The sequence below is a fragment of the Ovis canadensis genome, chromosome 11 (assembly GCF_042477335.2).
Source record: "Ovis canadensis isolate MfBH-ARS-UI-01 breed Bighorn chromosome 11, ARS-UI_OviCan_v2, whole genome shotgun sequence".
In the NCBI taxonomy this organism is placed as follows: Eukaryota; Metazoa; Chordata; class Mammalia; order Artiodactyla; family Bovidae; genus Ovis; species Ovis canadensis.
The window spans coordinates 35,066,601-35,089,671 of NC_091255.1; the positions used below are offsets into that span (position 1 = coordinate 35,066,601).

General features: G+C 51.1%; 1 protein-coding gene across 16 annotated transcripts in view; it reads right to left on the minus strand.

Annotated features, from left to right (window-relative positions):
- The window catches only part of MINK1 (misshapen like kinase 1), a 46,645-nt gene extending 26,788 nt beyond the window's left edge, over positions 1–19,857 (minus strand). For 10 of the 16 annotated variants that reach the window (XM_069603263.1, XM_069603262.1, XM_069603261.1 and 7 more), the window contains exon 1: positions 19,369–19,653. In XM_069603263.1, the coding sequence (XP_069459364.1) occupies positions 19,369–19,425 (57 nt within the window). In that variant the 5' untranslated portion in view covers positions 19,426–19,653. Of the gene's footprint in view, positions 1–19,368 lie in introns of all 16 variants that reach the window. The other 6 variants (XM_069603259.1, XM_069603257.1, XM_069603246.1 and 3 more) reach the window with 4 other exon arrangements.
- Positions 19,858–23,071: the final 3,214 nt, after the last annotated feature.

A 23,071-nucleotide genomic window follows, 5' to 3' on the forward strand; every position in this document is an offset into this window, starting at 1 on the left:
TAATGCTGCTTGTGAGGCAACTGCCGGAGAAGCAGGTAGGAGTGGCAAATCTGACCCCACTTTTTTGCTGACCCACAAATCGGACAGAATTTTCAGAGCTGCAAGGGTCTGTCCCTTCCAGGAGATTCTAGGAGGCTGCTGGAATGGTAGAAAGAACCAGGACTCTGCAGTTTGGGGAGGGCTGAGAATCCCTGGGAAAGACACCAGGGAAGGTCCGGTCTCTCCTGCACTTCAGGCCCTGCTGTGATTATTCACTGGGATATGCCCTGGCAGGTCCTCCTGCTGCAACTGGTGTGGCTCCCTAACCTAGGCGAGGTGCCATCCCACCCACCCCTCCACAGGGGAGCAGTGCCAGGAGGCGGGCTTGCCCCCGGGCTGGGGGAAAGGGGGACAAGTGTGGGCCTCAGCCCCACCTCCCCTGTCGCCAAGCACACCAGGACTCCACAGAGGACCAGAGGCTCAGAGAGCCTGTGATGTCGATGGAGGATGGGGAAAAGAACCGCAGGGCCACTCAGGAAAGAGAATGGGAACTTGCGGTCCACAGAGGGGACCAACAAGAGCTGGCGTGATGGAGGCTGCGGCCAAACCACCCTCTCGCCTGGAAAAGCAGGGCTGCCAGGGCCTGTGGAGCCTCTGTTTATCTGGTGCTGAGACTAGGCTGGGCTGAGAGGGCCTCCCACCCTCCCTCCCTGAAGAAAACAATAGGCCTGTTTTTCTGAGCTCTTCCTGTGACCCAGCAGGCCCTCAGGAAAAGGAAGAGGGGGGCACAGGCAGGGCTGGCACCAAGGCACAGCCTGGAGGAGGGGGCCTTCAGTCTCCTAGCAGCTCACCAAGGCCTTGAAGCCACCCCTACATGCCAACCATCTAAGTGCTAAACCACTGACTGCCGTGCAGATGCAGCTTCAAACCCTGTCCCTCGTACCACGACCAACCAGATCACCTAAGCCCCTGCTATCGGAGCCCCCACCGGGAAGGGGCCAGGCGGCGGGGTGGGGGTCAGACAGGTTTTCCCGGCAGCTTGAGGCCGACAGGGATGCAGGCACAGTTGGTGCTGGCAGGGGTGGCTTTCCTGGTGGAGAGATGTCCTTCAGTTAGCTGTAAGCAACTGAAGGACGTGTGTGCGTGTTCGCCTATGAGAAGAGATACAGGAGGGTGTGTGTTGAGGAAAGGACGGGTGTAAGAGGAAGCGAATGGGAGTGGATGTGTGGGCTGCGGTGGGGTCGGGAGGTGGCAGGAGGTTTCCTCAGGAAGCTTCGTCCCCAAGCACAGAAAGCAGACACAGCCCCAAGGACCCAGCAGGTCCAGACGCCTGCCTGTGTCAACAGGAGGAGGCCCTCCGAGGCCTGAGTCAGTCTCATCCCGCCCCCCACCCGCCAATGACCCAGGAAGTGTGTTGTGCTACCCCCATTCCTACACCAAGGGCTCAGTGTGGAAAGTGGGCCCAAGGCCAAAGCGTGAGACAGACAGACACTCCCGTGGGAGAAAGGAAGTCGGCCGGAGTCGGCGGCGTGGTCGGGGGAGGACCATCAAGGCACCTCCTCACGGAGCCAACAAACCCGAGAGAAGAGAGCTCGAAAGGAAGGCTAAAACCCGCCTCAACTCCCCGTCATCCACAACGCCCAGTAATGAACCAGGAGGCCTTCAGAAGACTCCCTTCCTAGTCTTCATTCCTCTCTGAAGCTGAAGCTCCTCTCCGCCGTGGATAAGCCTACCCCACACTGCGGAACTCAAGTGCATCCTTTTATTCTGGTTCCACACCGTGAAGTACTCACCCTCTGCTTGTCGGCGGCTTTGAAGCATTTTTTTTGGAAAAGGAGTACAGGAGCGGGGGGAACCGAGTGTGCCCTGGAGCGGAGGGGCAGGAGAGAAACCAGGAAGGATGTTTATGTGCTGGCAGAGGGTAGTTTTTAAGTCGCTCTTTCTGGGTCTCTATGCCAGACGGACACACACGATCATGAACACACACACACAGATACACGAATAGGCAGAAGCAAGTCCAGACCCGACACACACACATGAACACAAATACCATTCTGATCAGAAACCAGTCAGAGCGGACAGGGGCCCTGCCTGCGCCAGGCTGGGATCCGTGCCCTCCATGCCTCAGCGCCCAGGTTTCTCACAGACCTGGCTTCCCAGACGCCCTGGGCTGAGGGCTTTATCCAGATCAGAGGGTTTTCCTGGATGGAGAGCCCCACGGGAGGCGGGGCTGACCCATGCAGGGAGCCAAAGGAGAGACAGGCAGTGCAGGAGGGAGGTGGGGAGGAGGGGACCAGAATTCGAGCAGCAGCCTGGTGCCGGTTCTAAAATGGCCGCAGGCGAGGCCGGGGACAGATGGTCTCTTTCTGATGCTGAGCTGGAGAAGTGGGGAAAGGGAAAAGGAAAAAATAAATACGTCACAGTCAGAAATTTAAAAATAAACCAAAAAACCTACAAGATAAACAGCTTGCTTCTGAGGTTCCGCCTGGCTCCAGCAGCTAAAGGAAAACAGAGAACTACAGGCCTGGGGTGACAACTCCCAGCCTCAGAAGGGAGGTCATTCTAGCCATCCCCCTGCTCAGAGCTGGAAGGTCTTGCAAAGCCTTCCAGGCAGCTGAGGGTGGTGTCTCCCCTTTACTTCTCTAGTACTCACTTTCCAAGTCTCAAGTTTTTAAAGCCTTTGCTAATAAAACGTTACAAGGTGTCAGAGTTTGGTCTTGTCTCTGCCATAATGAATACAGAGACTGTCTCTGTCTGTGGCCAACAGCATCAACTTCATCACCTCCCAGCAGCTGCCTGTGCTGCCATCATCCAACTACCCAGCTCTTCACGATTTACAAGGTGTTTCCACAGTCATTGTCTCATTTGTGCCTCTGACCTGGAGGGAAGCCAGGCGGGAATTATTACCCCACTTCACAGATGAGGAAACCAAGGCTCCAAGACGTTGTGTTCTCAAAGTGGAGCCTGGTTCGTCTTCTGATGGAGAATCCAAGGAGGCCTTCCATGGCACACGTGCCCCAGAGCTCTGTTCACTGGCCTTCTGTGGGCCAAAGAGGCTCTTCCTTAAGCTCAGATCTGACTGCCTTACAGCTGATGATCCAAAGGATGGCTTACCTGGAGCCCCACCCATTCCCATCTTGTGGCGGAGGGGGGTAGGGGGAGAAGGACAAGGCAAGGAGTTCTTGGTTCTTTTAATACGCCATGCTCCTTTTCACCTCTGGGTCTCGGCACATGCTGTCCACTCTTCCAACTCCATCTCTCCCCTCCCTTTGACCTGGATGCCCTGTGCACATCCTTCCAGACTTCAACTCAGACCCCATCTCGTCCAGGAAGTTTCCCTGACTGTGGTCCTGCTCCCACGGCACTCTGCACAGCCCCTTTCATGGCACCAATTTCATTTTAGTGACTGATTCTTTAATTGTTTTTCCTCTGCAAGACAAAGTCTTAAGAAGTCAAAGTGTCAGTCACTCAGTTGTGTCTGACTCTTTGCGACCCCATGGTCTCCGTGCTCCTCTGTCCATGGGATTTTTCCGGCAGGAATACTGGTGTGGGTTGCCATTTCCTTCTTTAGGGGTCAAACCCAGGTCTCCTGCATTACAAAAGATTCTTTACTGACTGAACCACCACAGAAGCCCAAGGCCACGTTCAATATCCTTCTGTTGAGTGGATATAAAAACAGAAGAAAGCAGGTGCTATCTAGATAAAACATCCCCTTTCCCTAGTGCTATAGTTTCTAACACTAGCTTTGGGTTTAATCTCCATTTTTTTCCAAAATAATCCACAAATAGTCACTTAAAAGCAACAAACGAGGGCAGCTACTGAAAGTGAATCCTCTTTTGTTATGTGAATCAGCGCCCCATAATTTATATGTTGGGTAAACATATATTACTAGAAAGCGGACTTTCCTACAGCAGGAACTCCTATACCGCTGGCTAGAATCAAAGGGAAACATTAACAAGGACCCAAAGGCTGTAAGAAGCAACAGGGAAAGAATAGAGAACGGGGAAGGTTTCTGAGGGAGAAGAGAGCCAAGCTTTCTGAAAAGGAGAAAGAAGGGGGCAGAGGCTAGGTTAGGTGAAGGACAGAGGAAGGTCACATCTTAGACAACTTAAAGGAAGGTTCCAAAGTAGGAGCAGATGACTCGGAGACATGTTTCCTTAGCTGAAGCAGCAAGGCAACCAAGAGGCTAGTAAGACGGAATGACAGGGAATGGTTTAGGCTTCACTGAGAATCAGAAGGCCTGGGCACTGGTTCTGATTCTTTCATATCATGAAGGCAAATCAGCAAATCTCTTAAGCTTGCAGAGCCTCTTTTCCTTACCAACCCAACCCCATCTCACAAGGGTTCATAGATGTACAAACATTTTGATACACACAAAGTGCTACAAATTTGCAGAGTCATTGTGAAGAGACTTACTTCCCATAGAGCCAAGGGAAAACTCTGTCAGAAGGTGATTTTCCTGGGATTTAGAGTGAAGAGTCGCAGCTTGGGAGAAAAGAGACAAGACAAAAAAGTAAAACTGTGAGGAGGGCAGGCAAGAGAGAAGGGAGGGAAAAAATGACCACGGCCTTGGAGGCAGGGCTGAAAGGCGCAGGGGGCGGCGCGAGTGGGGCTGTCCCTGGCAAGCAGAGAACAGGAGAGAAAGGGCAGAGCTTGGACACAAGGAGGCAGGAGCGGGGCAGACACCAAGCTCCCACAGGATGACAACAATAATCAGGGGCTGGGTAATAATAAGGCTTCTCGTTGTTGGCTTTCCATTCTAGCACAAACAAACCATTAGACTTCGTTGCCAACCGCCTCCTGTGGGAGTCAGGTGTCCATGAACACCAGGCAAGAGGCTGGGGAGGGCTCGTGACCAAGAAAGCCGAGGTCCTGTCTGACCCCTGTGTGGCTCCTACTTCCAGATGGGAGACCCGGCCAGATGCCACCGGAGAGGACACAGGGAGGAAGGTTATGACAGACGGGACTATGAGAAGGCACCCGGGAAGGAAGGGTAGAGGGCGCCAAGTGAGTCAGTTGAGAGAAGAGCAGGTGGAGGGTGGGGCCCACAGGGAGGGGAAGGAAGGACTGTCTGAATCAGACTTAGAAAGGGTTACTCTCCGAAGGGTGGAGACCAGAAATTCTCTGGCCCCACCAAGGACCAACTCAGAATAAATTACAGCCCAAGGGGTACATAGGTGAGACAGAGGGAGAAATTTCCTGACCAGCAAGATGGAGCAAACATGCTCATCCAACTATTCACCAGGCCCACCACTCCTCTTTTTTCCTGAGAAAGCTTCCCTGGCTACATTCCTGCCAATTTTAGGGCCCTGTGACCAGGTCATTCCGTCATTCAACAAATGTCGAGTGCCTGGCAGAGACCAGAATGTGGCAATGAATGAAACAGAAACAGACCCTTCCTTCGTGCAGCTTACAGGAAGCAAACATTAAAGACACAATTACACACCTACACAAACTGAACTGCAATAGGAGGGCAGGGCCCTCCCGGTGGTCCAGCAGTTAAGAATCCGCCTTGCAACGCAGGGGACACTGATTCGTTTCCTGGTAGGGGAAGATCCCACATGCTGTGGAGCAACTAAACCAAGGCACCACAATTGCTTAGCCTGTGCTCTCGAACCCTCAAGCCACAGCGACTGAAACCTGGGCGCCCTAGAGCCCGTGCTCCCTAACTAGAGAAGGCACCACGACGAGAAGCCCGCATACCACAACCAGAGCAGTCCGCGCTCACAACTAGACAAAGGCGCACTCGCAGCAACGAAGACCCAGCGTGGTCAAAAATAACACACATTAATAAATGCATACATTTTCAGAAAGTACACAGGATACTTTTTGAAAGATTAAAGGGAGGTTATGATAGGGGCTTGGGCATTAAAGGGCTGATGGGGGGAAGTGATATTTAGCCTGAGACCAAAAAGACAAGTCAGAGTTATCTCAGCGAAGGTCAGAGGTGGGGAAGGCCCAAAGAGCCTCAAGTCTCCAGGCAAGGCCATCGAGGATCCAAGTAGCCTTTCCATAAAGCACTTTACACATTTTTGTGTAAAGTCCTGTCTCTCACATCTGAAGGAAGCCATTTATCACCATCAGAATGTCCCCAGGGTGAGGTGCCGGCCTACCCCCACCCCCAGCTGAGCCCGCAGCTTCCACACACAAGGGCAATGTGGGGCTGGAATTCCTGACTCAGGGAGCAGGACAAACAGGAGTTTCAAGTTTAGACATTAGATTTCGAAGTTGCTCTCTTTTCCACTGAAAGAGGGTAGAATGCTCTTTGATAGAGAAGGGAGAGCCAGACCCACACCTGGGGGCTGACTGAGGCACTCACCGACAGCCATTAAGATTGAACTCAAGACACTGGGTGGTTTTCTTTTTCCCCAAACAAAATGTGAAGAAGAAGAGAAGTGTTAACAGAACCCCAGGAGACATCCTTTCTGGGGACTTCCATAGGAGAAAATCATGCAGCTACCACCTATCTAACGAGCAGCTACCAGGCCAAGTACTTATACACTTCTGTTTAACCCTCGAAACAGCCCTGTTATGTGGGTCTTTGACAAATGGCAAAAATGGGGTGTGGGGGTAATTATGACCTTGCCAGAGGTCACACAGTAAGTGACAGAACTGGAGTTTGGATTCAAATCCCTCTCCAGCACCTGGGGGGATGGGAAAGGCCCCGATATCCAGGTCCCTTCCTATCTTCAAAGAGCAAGTAAAGATGTCCTGTCTTCCCAGGTCAGTCCTCACCAGGTCTGCCTGTTCTTCCCTCAGCTCTAACAGACTCAGGGGAGCCTAAGGAAGAGAAGGGAACAACAGAGGACGGGATGGTGGATGGCATCACCGACTCAACGGACACAAGTTTGAGCAAACTCTGGAAGACGGACAGGACAGGGAAGCATGGTATGTTGCAGTCCATGGGGTTGCCAAGAGTTGGACGCTACTGAGCAACTGAACAACAAGGAGCGCACCCACACTGATGTTCTTACTTCAAATGGTCCTTCAGACTTTTCTGAACCTTCCCTTTCTTTGGTATCCTTCCTGGATGCCCCACCCCACGTCCCAACTCAGTGCTCAAGGATTTTTAGCAATGAAGAGAGGAAAGAAGGGAGGAGGGGCCTCTTGGGTCTGGGGGGCCTTAAGGATTATCTGGTCCAGTGGTTCTCAAAGGGAATCTGCTCACCTGGGAAAACACACATACCAAGGCACTGCCCTGGGAACAGTGAATCACCTGGAGGGGAGGGGCAGGGTCTGGGTAAAACGTAGGTTAAAGAAGCTGCCCAGGTGACTCTGAGCGTGCCTCTGATTAAGAGCCCCCTTCCTAAGTGGGGAAACCCAAGTCCTAGGGAGACGACGCTCATCCTATAAGCGAGAGGAACTGAAACAGGAGCCAGGTCTCTGGGCTCCTGATTCCACGCCTGCTCCACATATCACGTTGCCTCAACTCTGACAGCCCTGTGTCAGCAGGCCTCCACCGGGGAGCTCTGCAGACGTCACTCCTGCCCCACCTGGGCAGGTTTCAAGGATGGGGTGGGGGATGTGGGCAGCGGTGGGGACATTAATCACTGACTTGCGACACACACCTCATCTGCACAGAATGCACCTTGAACTCTAGGCTGACCAAACACACAGGAGTCCTCCGTTTCTGTTGGGGCCTGGGCACTGTGGCAGGGCAACAAAAGCCTCTGAGTTCAGGTCTAACCAGCTCTGGGACCCTGGCCCGCTGCTGGCATCTTTAAAAATGTCAGATGGTCCATGGAGGCTCTGCTTTAAACATGGACACTTAAGCCACTCCGTGCTTTTATCGGTGGTGGTGATAACAACCAAATCCAGGCAGGCACAATGCCAGATGGCAGGATAATACCTAGGGAAGGCTGTGTTCCCATGACTGAGGAGTGGAGTGCTCCTCCATTCACACCATGAGCATCAGGGGTGAGTGAACCAGGCTCAGCCCAAGAAAAACCATCAATCCATTTATAGCTGACTCAATCTAAGAAAGAAACAGGCTTTAGATTGGAGTGAGAGGGGCTGTGGTGAGGAGGGCCACGGGGCAGACCCTGGAAGGTGACAGTGAACACGTGGAGCCTCCTATAAGGTTGTGCGTAGGAAACAGAAAAGACGGTGAGTCCTCAGGACTTGGGACCTGACACCAGGGCGGGTGATCCAGGGAAACAGCCCCGAACAGGGGACCCTAAGCTGCCCCCCGAACCTCCAACTAGAGGCCCTGTGGCCTGGATCTTGACCTGTAAGACAGGCCTCTCCGCCACACAGGTCTCCCCTACCCTCCTCTCTTCCTGGGTGACTTAATCGCCAAGCCTGCCTCTCCTTCCTATAGATTTCCTTCCCCACGAAGGTCAATGAAAAAACTGTAAATGGTGTGAACAAAGGGAGGAGGTAGGCAGGCCACGGAATTGGTCACCTGTATTCTAAGAAATCCAACTCAATTCTAGGTCATGCTTTGGGTCTGTCCAGGGGTGTGGACACCACAGAGGAATACAGCCTGACCAGGCTCCAAACTCTGCAGGCCTGGAGACCCAGGAAGGTGACATCAAAGGGGCCTCAAAGGCTGCCCTCGATTCCCCCATGACAGCTTTAACAGCTGACCACTCCTTCGTCCCCATGAGAATCTAGGCCTTTGCTGTGGCCTGTCATTCCACAGGAAAGAAGCTCCTGAGCTCAGACTGCCTGATACTAAACAACTACCTCCTACTTGATGTCACCTTTCTGCTCCTAATGATACATGAATACATTAGAGTTACACCACTGGCCACCCCTTGGGAAAGGGGAAACACAGAAAAGACAGAGACCCTCCTCTGGGTACAATGTACTCATGTAAGGGTGGTTTTCTTCTGCTTCCAGGGAGAAGCCCTCTCTGTTAACACAGGAACCCCTCACACACAGAGATGTGCTGTTTCATTTTATTAGCTTCGTCCCCTGCATGGTGGTCTTCCCACCTTCCTCTGTCGCGACCCACCACACCCCCAGGATGAGACGTAAGGGCTGAGAGTAAACAAGATGACGCCTATAAGCACAACAGAACCAGAAAGCAAAGCCCAGCTGGGAGATGGCAAAAGGAGCTGAATACAGGAAAAGAAACCCTCAACTTCTCTTTCCGTTGCCTGAACCTTTTGTGATTCCAAGTGGCCATTTCACTGAAAACCCCCCTTGGAGGCCTACTGCCTTGCACTGAAGTCAGGAGGAAGGGGAGTGTCCCGGGTTGGCTGATGACACACGGAGTTCTGAAACAGGTCACCTCACCTGACTCGACAAATAGTAAGTATCTGCCATGTCAGCCCTCTGCTTAGCCCTGCACACACACAAAGGGAGGAGACACAGATGGGTGGTTGCCAGAGGCTGGGGGCAGGGAGTTGGGTGTTTCATGGGGACAGGGTTTCAGTTGGGGAAGATGAAAACGTTCTGGAGGGGGACGGCAGTGATGATTGCACAACAGCGAGAATGTACTTGATGTCACCAAAGTGTGCACTTAAAAATGGCTAGGATGGTCGATTTTATGCTGTATTTATTAATAACTACAATTTTTTTAAAAAAATTTTAAGGTGGGAGGGATGAGCTAGTCTTTTTCTCCTCCCTCTGAAGAACAGGGCTTCTTCTGAATCATTAATGCTCTTTCCTCCAGAACAAATCTGAATTCTTGCATACCCCTTTCGCTCCCGTCATCAGAGAAGGCTGCCTGGCAGCTTGACATCCAGAAATCTCCACCAGTTCTGGGCACAGGCCCCTGGATCTTTGTATTCTCAGCATGTGCCCATCAACACCAACCCACCAGCAGTTCCAATGGCTCAGGCTAAGGTCATTTACTATTTTTTTTTTTTTTACTTCCCTGGTGGGCCAGTGGTTACCCATCTGCCTGCCAATGCAGGGGACACACGTTCGATGCCTGGTTGGGGAACTAAGATCCCACATGTGCGGGGCAACTAAGTCCCTGTGCCACAACTACAGTCCATGTGAGCAACGAAAGATCCCACATGACACAACAGAGATCCTGAGCACCACAACTCAGACCCGCTGCAGCCAAACAATTAAATATTAAAAATAATCTAAGTCATTTACTAAATAAGTAAGTAGAGTCATCCTCTCGTCTCAAAAAATGCTCCCACGTGATTAAAACCTGTCCACTGCCAAGACACAGATATAAACGGTGACCTCTTAGAGGCGGTGACCACTGCTCTTACAGGCTGCCTCCAAACCATGAAAACAGGCCATGTTTCAAAGTTTCCTAATACAATTCTTCACCGCAGACATTTTATGGACAGTGTTACATTGTCCCGAGTGAGCCCACTAAGCCTGTTTTCCACAGGCCACACGTCCATGATTAAAGCAAGTGGAAAACAATACTGCTCAAGGCACACAGTCCAGAATGTCAGTGGCAGGGCACCCTCCCCTCAACATGCCCCAGAGACGCCTGCCACCTGGGCGCAGGCCTCCACCAGCGCAGGGGCACATGGGCTCAGGTTCTGGGTTGAGTCAGACCTGAGCCCAACTCTGCAACCTGCTGCTTAGTGGCTGTCCTCAGGCACGTTATTTAATTTCCAAGTTCTGTAAGCCTTGGTCTCTTCATCTTGAAACGTGAGGAAAATATCCCACTTCAAAGGGTTACTGTGAGGAATAATGAGATTATACAAGGAGGGAACTGCATAGCAACTATTCATTATTTTCCCTATTCCACTCCAGAACCCCTTCTGAAATGAGTCCACATTAAAATATAAATGACCTGTATCAGAGCAGTTTTCGTTCCAAACTGAAGAAAGAGAGAAAAAGAGGGCTTCCTAGAGGTCTGAAGGGACACAGGGACTGGCCAACCTCTGAACCACGTGTTGTCTGTCCTCCCAACCCTGCTCTCTGGGATTGAAGGTAGTTTCCATGGTGAAGAAGGACATCGTGAAGGTGAGAGGGACTTTCCCCAACTTCTCCAAACCTTAAGCTAGACTAGACCAAGAGCCCCTCAGTCTTTCCCCCTCAAGTCAGATTCGGATAGCAAGAAGTGATGGTGGCCCCGCGACATTCACGCATTCCCACCAGCCACTCTGCTCCCAGCCCCTCACTCACCCCCAGGGCTCTGTCCTTCTCCAAAGGAGACACTAGCCTAGTGGTCTTCCCTCTAGTCACTCCCCGGCAGACTGAGGAACGACACTCCCTCAGCACACCTCTGGCTCCATGGGGCCGACCTTAGGATGCAAAGACCCCTGCACCAGCCTCCTCTCGCATAACGGGACCTCACACCTACCTCCTCCTTTCGTCTTCCTGCTGCTCAGATTTTAGGGCACCCCATGTCCAGCTATTCTGTTTCAATAGAATCAGAGCCGAATTACAAAATTGTGTCAATTTCTGGCTTATAGCAGCAGAGTGACTCAATTATATATATATACTTAGATTATTTTCCATTACAGGTTATTACAAGACAAAGTCTGTCTGAATCTTTTCTTGAAGACTCTCCTAAGCTGCTCAGAACTGAAGACCAAGTATGACATGCTTTTCAGCCACTCTCTTACAAATATGCCTTGAAAGAGAGAGTGGGTGGGTGGTGAAGAAAGAACATGAAAATCGTCTTCCTTGCAGTCTGGCTTTGGAGCTGGCCCATTTTACCTCCAGAGGTGTGCTGGCAGACAGATCCAAGCTGTGAGAAGAGCTTCGTGCCATGCGCACGAGTAATTTACAGCCTATATTCCTCTCTCCGCCCAGAAAGAAGGAAAGGAGGGAGCTTAGGATTGACTTCTGACTTCACGGGAGAAACTTGTCCAGTCCTTCCCCTGACATTTCCCACATCCATAACAGGTTCACAAGAGGCCTTATCGGCAAGGTGGGTGGGAAAATAATTCTTCAGTGTGTTTTCCGGTCATTGCCAGGTGGTTCACAGCCTTGATCCCCACATATTAATATTTAAGGTTGTTAGTGCTTCTGAGACAAACTAATAATGAAACCTCCCTCCCCAACATTTCCAAACACTCCCAGGAGAGCAGTGCCCCCCTGGGTTGGGAAGCACTTAGTCAGGAACTATGCTATTTTGTGTCACATGGTGCCCAGCACATACGAGGCACTCCGGTGGGAAAGCGACAAGAATGCTTGGCTCCTGATCGCTTATCAAGGGAATAAGTACTGAACCCTGCTGTGTACTCTATATGCACTGTGAGGCTCAACAGAAAGTGTGGATTACGGTTCCTATAGTTAAGGAAGTGAAAGGAAAAACAAGACGATGAAATACGATTTAGTAGGGGTGATACATATTCAAATACTAAATTACAAGGTCCGTGAGAAGGTGACCAGTGAGGGCTGGCACGGTCAGGGGAGGTTTTGTGGGGAAAGTGAACACCGAGGTAACTGGAAGGAGGTGGAAACTTCCTCACTCGGCCCTACTGATCCTCAGTGTGTCCCTGCAGAGACCACTGCTGAAAGAAAACTCCTCCAAGCCTGTGGTCTAGGAGCAACTCGGCAATTCCGGCCCTTCAGATCCTATCCTGGATGGTTTTGGTGGAAGAGGGTGGGAGAAGATTTCCCTTTTCCCTCAGAAGACCCGCTGCCATGGGCCTCTTTTCAAGAGGCCCTTCTCCTCCGAAAGGCAGAGCAGATTCACCACCACAGGCACAGACTTAGTCACAGGCTCTGAGGGGGCAGCTCCTGGCTGTGACTACAGAAGCTTCACCTGTCACCCTTGGCTGCAAAGACTCTCTCACTGTGAGGACACAGACTTCCCTCCTCGGTCCAAGGTCTTCTCGGCTGCTCCCTTACCAACCTGCAGCATTCCTCTTGCTGCAGGCAGAGTTTCCATGTCTTCCACCCATCCCTCTCTCCACACCACAGGCTGGGCCAACACACACTTCTGGCAGCCCGCCCCACCCTCCTGACATTTCAGCCGCTCCTGGAGTCTGGCTCCTCCAAGAAACCCAAGACTGTGGTTCTCTGTGCAAAATTGGTAACACTTCCCGACACACCCCACTCATCCTTGACTTGTTCAGTGTAAATTGAGAGAGACCTGTTTATACATACAGTATCCACCTAGCGTTAGGCAGAATCCCACTGACCATGGAAGCTAACTCCAAGGCCGGGCCTGCTCGTGCTTATTCCTGTGAGATTTACGTACCTTCCAACCCGACCCACTACTCGGGGCCAATGACATCAAGTCACACACACACAGGTGTAAGGAGATGAAAATGTTAATCAGCTGGACTGCAGTTATCACTTCACTATGCCTATGTCTATCAAAACACGTTGTGTATCTTACATACATAAATATGATACAAAACAGCAGTCTCCAACCTTTTTGGAACGAGGGACCGGTTTTGTGGCAGACAATTTTCCCAAGGACTGCTAAGTGGGGGATGGTTTCAGGATGATTCAAGTGCATTACATTTGTTGTGCACTTTATTTCTACTATTATTCCATCAGGTCCATATTAGATCATCAGGCAGTAGATCCGGAGGCTGGGCACCCCTGATATAAAAGGGCTGTACCATCTAGTGGTACACCCGCTCCCTCATACACTCACTTAAGACAACAAGCACACGCAGTCACCCTCTGCAGAGCGACATGTGAACTCGCACACACCCAGTACTGAGACCTTCCCCCCACTAAATAAATAAGAGTCATACGCTCCTTCCACATACATACCCTTATCCTTTGAAAGAGACAAACTTTTTTTCCTCTCTCACAGGAAGATTCAGAAGAAATCCTTTTGGAAATGAGCCTGGAGTTTTTACCCCATCCTCAAGCGCCTGTCCCTTGGTTAACTGTTGACCTAAACCCCCACCCTAAGAATGGCCCCATTCCAGGGTCTCCCAGTTCAGGTCATTCCCACACTCTACCTGCTGGCTCACCTCTAGCTACGCTTTCTGTGGCACTGTCAGCTTGGTTTTCTGACAGGTGATTTGTCTCTCAACCAACCAACCAAATATTTTTGTCTTGTAAAAAGTAAAAACAATTCCTGTTATGTACTCTCATGGCTTGCTAAAGTTTTCTGCTACAGTCCTTATCATGGCTTGCAATTTTCTGTACATGTGATTATATATAGAGAGATATACATATGACTGTTTTATGAATGTCTCTCCCCACTACTAGAGCATAGGAAAACCATGTCTATCTTGCGTGTCACTGTATCTTCATGCCTAGTTCTAGTTCTTTCCTCAAGGAGAACAGGAAGTCCTACCTTTAGCAAGTACATCCTTGGCTGTCTGGTCACTGGGCAAAATCTCCAGGGGCTTCCTGGTCACCATAATTCCATCCCTTTATTCTCTTCTCCACCATCTCCTACCCATATTAAGAACAAAAAACCTCAAGCATCTTTTCAATCACCCTCTTGGGGAGTGTCCTGTAGATGGAAGAATCCCAGACTGAAGTCAAGGACTGGCTGGTTAGGAGGAAAAGGCCAGGGAAAACAAGACAGAGAAAAGAATGAACAAGGCCTTCTCCCAAGTCATATTTTTGTATCTTCCTATATTCTGTAGGCATTTGAGAAATGCTTTGAGACTTGACTTATTAACTTGATCACTTTCTGTTCTATTTCTTCAGCCTACTGAAGAAAACACTGAGGGAGTTGTGAGTGTAAACTGAGTGCTGGAGGAGGGGGAAAGACTGGATATCAGATTTCAAGATGACTGACCACTACAGACAGAAAACAGAAAATGAGTATGAGTCACAGCAATCAGAGTTAACAAAAACTTCCTGACCCTGAGGGTTCTAAGATAGAGGAAGGCAGAAACAGTTTAAAAATTGCAGAGGGTAGGGGATATGTGTTGAGGGGGTTGGGGGGGAGCCTCAGCCTGCAAAGGCATTGCTTAGGTGGAAGCTCCCAGAGCTCTGATTAAATGGCTTAGAATGGTATCATCACATTATTACATCCTTCCTGTAGTATCTAGAATGTGATTCTCAATATAGTAGACCAACAATGCTTGGTGACTGACTGATGCAGAAAAGGATGTTACAGGTAACTCTCTCTGGTACAACTTTGGAGACAGAAAGATCAGTTGCGAAGACTCTCAAATGGCTTCTGGAGATGCTCTGCAGTCCCAGAGCTGTTTTATGTTCCTGGGTTGAGAGGTCACCACATTCCTTATTTATTAACCAAGGCCAAAGTACAAGTTCGTAAAGGGCGGCTGCACACTTCCTGCTATCTTGTCCCCAAGATGACAGGCAAGGACACTCAACCTACCCAAGCTGTTGTCTCATTTTAGGCACACAGTTTAGAGTGGAAAGGAATGGAGGCCAGATCTGAAATTAGAATTTTATTGTGAACTGAGCTCCTGGGAGAAGCTGGTGGTGGTAGGCAGGCCAGCTCTCTTGCTGACCCTCTTACTGTTCTCTTAACTGTGAAAACCTCACTTCTCCAAAGACCCTCCCCTCTGTGGGTCACAAAGGGCAAGGGCTCTGTCCTACCCGCGGCACAAAGGGTATCGATGTCTCCTTCCTAGCTTGGGAGATGGGTGAACATCTCGTTCTAGCAAAGTTCTCTGCTACCTTCCTTCCAGCCTCTGGCCAAAGCAGCTTTTCACTTCACTCCAAGTGCCACTAGTTCCCCCAAGAGCCCCACCCTCACCTGCAGTTCTCTAGGAAAAAAGTCCCCACTCAAAGCCCCTGCTTCTGCTGCAGGAGATCAGCCAGTCCAGCCCTGGCCTGAGGCATCTGTCATCAACATTTGGACAGCCAGCACATCAGAGTGCAGCGGTTGCTCAGCGGCCTAGAAACACATGCCCAGAACTGCCAGCCCTCCAAGTGGTGCTGGCTCCACAGCCTCGCGAAGAGAAAAGGAAGGGGAAGAGGCCCCTCCAGAGAAGGGACACAACAACACAAGACTGTTAGAGTAAGAACATCTCCGTCAGCACGACTGCCCGGCAACAAGTCCCTCCTGCCTGTGGGCCATGGCGTTATTTCAATACACACTAAGCGCAGCCCCACGGTTCCAAGGACACTGCAGTCTAAAACTTCCAGCTGGCCGGACAGTAAAGAGAAGCTGCTCGGTTTGTGAAGCGGGTCAACCACGAGGAGCAACACAAAAGGAAAGAGGTCAGCCCAGGGTCTGCTCCCTCCTTGTCCCATCCACTTCCACTGATACTTCTGCTCTGTGAGAAGCCAGGAGTTCCCAGTCAGAAGATTCTTCTGGAATATAACCAAACTTGGACACAGAGAGGGTCTGAAATAAGAGGCCCATTTTTTTTCTCTTGGAAGATCCTAACTTTACTTCAAGTCTCAGATGGAGGCTTCCAGAGCTCTGTTTACCACCAGACGAGGTCTCATTCCAAAAAAAACTCAGAAAAGATATATTCTTAATTGTGTGTATACAAAAGGCAAAGAGAAAGCCTAACCAGCATGATGTTTATTGAATGCTTTCTCTAAGCAGAGCTTAGAGCTAAGAGCTTTCACTTGTTAGGACACGCATTTATTCAACAGTTGAGACCCCCTCACGTGCAAAGCACTGTTATAGGCCCTGAGGATGCAAAACTGAACAGAACAGTCAAAATCCTAGCTTTCACTGAACTTAGATTTTAGTCAGGGTTGATAAGCACATGTCAGCTGGTGATAAAGACTACAAAATAAAAGCAAGCAGACTGAGGGATGCTATATAAAAATTTATACAAAAATGAAGCAGGGGCAGGAGTGCTATTCTAGATACACTTGTGCCAGAAGCCTTCTCTGATTGTCATCTGGTAACAATTAACAATAAGGGCAATCATATGGTCATGATGTGCCAGGAACTGGACTAAGTACTTAATATGCAGTATTTCACCCAGTCCTCAGTAACTCGGAGTTCAGTACCACCACCACTATACAGATGAGCATACGGAGAATTAGAAGGTGAGGCTCTTGGCAGAATCTGCAGCCAACCAGGGAAGAAAGGCCATGGATACTCATAAGTGAGAAAGCGGGGACTTGAACTTAGGAACACTACCCCACACTACTGGGCCAGAAGACAGACGGAGCCTTAAAGAGGTCAAGCGTGCCTGTGGTCACAAAGTGGCAGGTCTACCCGCCTCCCCACCCATGGCTAAGAGATAGTGCCATTCAATCTTTCCTAATACCAGCCTATTACTCTCATCAGCACCTGAAAGCTAAGCCTTATCTTGAAACAAGAGAAGAAAAACAACTTAGACTCTGTGAGGCTGGCTAATAAATGCTGAATATGCTCCTCTCCAATCCCCCTCCCCAGTTTAGAGAAATAGTTTTCTGCTAATTCTCCAGGTTGCCATTTCTCGACAGACAAGAACAGAACAAGAGATGACTGAGCCCAGTTGTTATACAGGGGCTCTCTGAGGTGGGGCAGAGGGGACAGGTCCTTCCCTGAGAAAAGTCCAACAGCCCTTCTGCAGTCCTATTTCAAAAGAAGTGGTCCCCTCACTCCCCCCCCAAACCCTGGAGTACTGGGCTGGTGGGGGGCGGGGGGGTGGGGAGGAAGAGGGATGCTTTCTTAAAATGCCCGAGGCAGGAAAGACCATAAGCACTGGGAGCAGGTCTAGGGCCTCTCTGAAGGGAAGGAGAGGAGAATAGGGCAGGAGATGATTGAGGAAAGAGGCTAACACTGCTTCAAAAGTAGAGAAGTTAAGAAGGGAAATACCACATCCAAGGTCATAGGGTGTCTGCAGAATTGCTGGAAATCCCAGGCCGAGGATCCAGGCCAAACTAGCAGAAGAGGCTAAAGGAAAAGAGAAGCCCAGGCAGAGCCCCACAAGGTTTAAGCCAAAGATCATGGTTTGGACCCACCTGTTTTTATTATATTTAAGTCACCTCAGCAACAGGAACCTGCAGCGAGAGTTAATCAACAACCAAGGTGGGAAGGCAAGGTGGGGACTCATCCTGTAGATAGTACACTAAGGGGAGCCTGGATTTCCATCTTATACCCCAGCTGGCCTGACTTGAGAATCACAGTTTAAACTGATTAAGACTCTCCCTCCCAAAGCCTTCAGACCCTCTTCCCCTAAACGCACACACACACAGAGAGAGAAAGAGAGAGAAATTCAATCTTCCATCTCCCTCCTCAGCAACTCATCACCTTATCTGAAGCAAGTCAGGTCTCCTAGCCCAACGTTTCACCAAACAAATTATGACCTGAATGGCAAGAAAAACTGTGTCACCTAGAGAAACCCAATTAACGACATGACTCTGCTCTCTTCAATTCCCCTCTCCCCTCCAGTCATATCCGGGGCACCTGTGTGGCTGACCGCCTTTTCCAGCTACTGGCCACATTCCCTGGCCAACTCAAAAACCAGAAGACATTTCAACAGGGGCCTCCGGAGCACCCAACCCAGAGATGGGAAATCCTACTCTCCCCAAACACCCTGGCCTGTTGAGAGAGCATGAAGGACACAGGACAAAAACACCCCCTGGGGGAGAGGCTGGAGTCTTCACCTTGAAATCACTCAGTGGCCCCTTAAGCCAGGGCTCCTTGCTGAAGAAAAACGGGTAAATGCTGCTGAAAGCTCCCAAATGAGGACGTGCAAGGGCCCCAGGAGGGACAACGAATAGGTATTTCCAAGAAATTCCTGCTGCAGTTGTTCCCCTCTGATCCCTTTTCTAATGAGCCCCTCCCTGGAGAGATCGCCATCGCCTCCCCCGCCTTCCAGCAAAGCCATGAATACCTAAGCTTTTCCAAACCGGAAGGACCACATGCTGCATGTGTTCGTGTGTGTACAGACCTGTAAACATCCTCTTCTCAGCCCAGGCCAGAGTTTCTGAAGACCAGAAACGCGTCCCCTCCTCCCCCGGTGCACTTGACTTTCCTCCCAGCCCCACAGCTCTGCTGCAGAGTTGGTAATGTAATATGCGGGGGACCCTGAGACCGGAAATGCCTGGTGCTGGACTGCTGCACCTGAAATGCGAAGGAAGGCACCCGGGCGGGCGGGAGCCAAGCAGCCGGGTGAGGGCGGCGGTAGGAGGTGTGCGGCCCGAGAGGGGAGGCTGAAGTGCCGGCCGGCGAAGAGATGCAATTCAGGGCTGGGCGAGGAGGAGAGAGGGTGATGAGGGGGAGGCTGGCGAGGCAGTGGCAAAGTCAAAATTCGAGGAGCCGGGAAACAGGAGGCGGGGGAAGAAAACAGAGGAGCAACGAGGGGGAAAGAGGCCCCAAAGGGGATCAGGGGCCAGGAAGGGGCACCACGGTGAAGATACTGCAGGTTCAGGGGAGCTGGAGGGTGAGCCGCAAACACCTGGAAGGAAGGGGTCCGGAAGCTGAGTAAAGGTAGAGGAGGAGAGAGGAATGGGGGCGGGGCACCCCAGGGCGGGGACCAAGCTGGCTCCCAGAATCTGCAGCGCGTGGAGAGCGAAGGGGAGCGGAGGGCGGGGGCCAGGGAGAGGGGCGGGGGTCGCCGCGGGAGACCCGGCGCCCGGGGAGCTCGCGAGGCGTGCGGCCACCCGCTCTCCAGCGGCGGGGACGGGAACCGGGCGAGGCTGGGGGGGCGGCGCGCTCACCCGCAGGGCGGACAGGTCGATGTCGTCCAGGCTGCGGGCGGGGGCTGGGTCGCCCATGGCCTCCACCGGGAACGGGGCCCCGGGGCCGCTCACGCTCCGGCTCGGTTATTCCGCTGCCGCCGTCGCCGCTTCTCCCCCATCGGGGGATCCTGGGGGCGGGCTCCACCGCGCCTCCCCCGTAGAACGGGGAGGGGGAGGGCCGGCGGGAGGACCGACCCACCGACTGACAGGAGCTCTCGCCCCAGAGCCTGCAACCCGAGCCTCCCGCCTCTCCTGCGCAGGCGCAGAGTGGCCGCGCACCCGGAGGGTGGAAGAGGGAACGTGACGCGGGCGCGCCGGGTTCCCCCTCCCCCTCGGCGCCGACACCTGCGCGCAGGCGCAGGAGAGGGAGCGAAAGGCGCGCGCGAGGACCGAGGGACCGCGCGAGCCTGGCGTGAAAGAAGTGGGCGGCGGCCGAGGCGGCCGCGGAGCGCGCCCACCAGCTGGCGCGCGTGCGCATACGCGTTTCCTTCCCTTCCCCTGTTTTTTGCCCTTTCTCTCCCCCATTTCCTTCTGAGCTCTCCTTTGACGCCTTTCCTTCCTTTTCCCTCCTCTTTCGTGTGCCCAGCTGCCAATCAAACCACCCACCTCTCTATTTGCGGGGGAAGGGGGGTGGGACCCAACCCCCTCTATTACTAGGGGGGTTGTTATGGTAACTCCCCACGCAAGGGCTGGGTGGCCTCTAGATAGGATGGGCTGTCCACCCACCTAATTGCCATAGCAACAGTGGAGCCGCTGAGGGAGGGGCGTCTTCGTGAGAACTTGGCTGGAGAAACCGTCTGGGGGCTGGGGAGTGGAGGGGGGACTGGCTGCCTCGTGACTGCCCCTTTACCCCTTCCCCGACTGCGGTGGGAAGTGTTGAGGATCCTAAGATCTGAGGATAGGAAATCCTACTGCAGGCCTTTGTCTCTGCACCTCTTGTTCGGCACAACAGAACTGCTTCCACAATTACTAATTGATCACTGGAGCTGTGCGTGGAGGAGGGGTGGCAGGGAGAGGTGGAGGGGAGCAGTAAGAATCTATGTTGACCCCCTTCAAGTCTGGCTTGGGTCACCTTAGGTCTAGGCATGTTGGCGTAGAACCCCCAGCCGTTAGCCTCACTGGAGGCTGAGTAATGCTATATAAAGAGCAAGGAGTCATGTTCTGACATGGACATGCTGTGTGACCTTGAGCAAGTTGCTTTGCTTCTCTGGGCCTTTCTTTGCAAATTTGAAAGAGAAGGCTGCTTGATCTTTGAGATCACTTGTAACAGTGATAGTATTTCTGCAAGACCCCACCTCCAGCCTTAATGTAAACATTACTTTGTTGTTGTTGTCATTGTTTAATCTCAGTAGTGTCCAACTCTTTTCGAACTGGTGGACTGTAGCCTGCCAAGCTCTTCTAACAATGGGATTTCCCAAGCAAGAATACTAGAGTGGGTTGCCATTGTCTTCTCCAGGGGATCTTTCTGTCCCAGGGGTCAAACCTGTGTCTCTTGCATTAGACGGTGAAGACTCTTTCTGCAATGCAGGAGACCTGAGTTTGACCCCTGGGTCAGGAATCTCCCCTGAAGAAGGGAATGGCTTCAGTGTTCTTGCTTGGAGAATTCCATGTACAGAGGAGCCTGACAGGCTACAAGTCCATGGGGTCACAACAACTGAACTACTACAATTAAGAGACTAACACTTTCACTTTTTACTGCTGCTGCTGCTGCTAAGTCACTTCAATCGTATCCAACTCTGTGCGACCCAATAGATGGCAGCCCACCAGGCTCCCCCGTCCCTGGGATTCTCCAGGCAAGAACACTGGAGTGGGTTGCCATTTCCTTCTCCAACGCATGAAAGTGAAAGTGAGGTCACTCAGTCGTGTCCGATCCTCAGAGACCCCATGGACTGCAGCCTTCCGGGCTCCTCCATCCACGGGATTTTCCAGGCAAGAGTACTGGAGTGGGGTGCCATTGCCTTCTCCGAGAGTTTAAATGAGAAGTCCTTGGAAAGGGACAGACACTCTCCTTTCTGGACTCTTCTTTTCACATTCAGATGCACATCCAGTCTCGCTCCCCCACCTTCCCCCTCTTCTGTTTACCTTGCATTTGTCCTTGTCCAAGCCACAGTCATCACTCACCTTCAATACTCTTATTAGCCTCCTACTTGATCTTCTTGCCTGACCTCTTTAAGGTCAATTCTCTATGCTCATAGTGCCTGGTTTTTCTAAAACTCACTCAAATCTCACGTCACTCTCCTGTTAAGATCCTTCGCTGACTCCTGTCTTTTGAGTCTGAAGTGTGGCAATCGTGATCCTTCAAGATTCTGCCTGCTTCTCTAGCCCTCTTTTTCAGTACTCCACCATTCAACCTCACACACTCTAGCCATATGGAAATCCTCTCCATGCAGTTTCCAGAACTCAACAGACCCTCCTCCAGCCTTTGCACTTGCCACTTCTTCTCTCTGGAATATTCTGACCATGCCCATTTTCAGTGCCTTTTGCTTTGCCCTTCATGTCTAAATTACTTCCTCCATGAAGCCTTCCTTCACCCCCTGAGACTGAGTTTGGCTCTTCTGTTTTAGCCACCAGGCTTCAACCCATGGTAACTTTTAATACCTTGAACTGTAAAATGTTGAATCTCCTTAAAGGTAAGAATTATGTCAGCCTTGTTCAACACAGGGCCTGGCACCCACTAGAGGTTTAGTAACATGTATGTGAATGAAGCCTCTGTATCTGGGTAGGCACTGGGTAGTAACTCAAACACAAGACCATGGGATAGTAGGGAAAAACACAGAATTTAAAGTTAGTGCTTTGTGCAAGTCATTCATCCCTCTGAGGCTCAATTCTATCACTGTAAAATAGGGATAATAACAGGGAGGTTAGAAAAAAATAAAATTAAATGTGTGAAGCACTTGGTATGTATGAAGCTCTCAGTAAATTTACTAATGCCTAAGAGTAAGACATTAGTAAATTGAGCCTCAGAGAGATGAATGACTTTCACAAAGCACTAACTTTAAATTCTGTGTTTTTTCCCTTCTACCCCATGGTCTTGTTCTGGTGGCTCAGACAGTAAAGAACCTGCCTGCAGTGCAGAAGACCTGGGTTCAGCCTCTGTGTTGGGAAGATCCCCTGCAGAAGGGAATGGCAACGCACTCCAGTATTTTTGCCTAGAGAATCTCTTGGACAGAAGAGCCTGGGAGGCAATAGTCTGTGGGATCGCAAAGAGTCGGATATGACTGAACAACTAACACTTTCACTTTACTCTTAGGCTGTGTTTAATAAAGAGATACCTAATCAGTGAATGACCAAATGAAGATCACGGTATGGGGTCGGGGGGGAGGGAGTAGGGTAGGCTATATGGCCAGCCAAACCTCAAGAGGCAATGTAATCTGGGCCTGGGGAAGACAAGATTGTCTGGAGAAGACTGGAGAAACAAGATTGGCCCCATGCGATGATTTTTTCCTTAATATTTATTTGTTTATCTGGCTGCCTCAGGTCTTTGTTGTGTTATCTTTCTTAGTTGCTTCACAGCATGGGGAATCTTAGTTCCCCACCAGGAATCCAATCCATGTCCCCTGCATTGCAAGGCAGATTGCTAACCACTGGACCACAAAGGAAGTCCCCATGATGATAATTATTGAAGCTGGAGTATTGATGCATGGGCACCTAAGGGGTCACCATCCCCTATTCTCTAATTTTA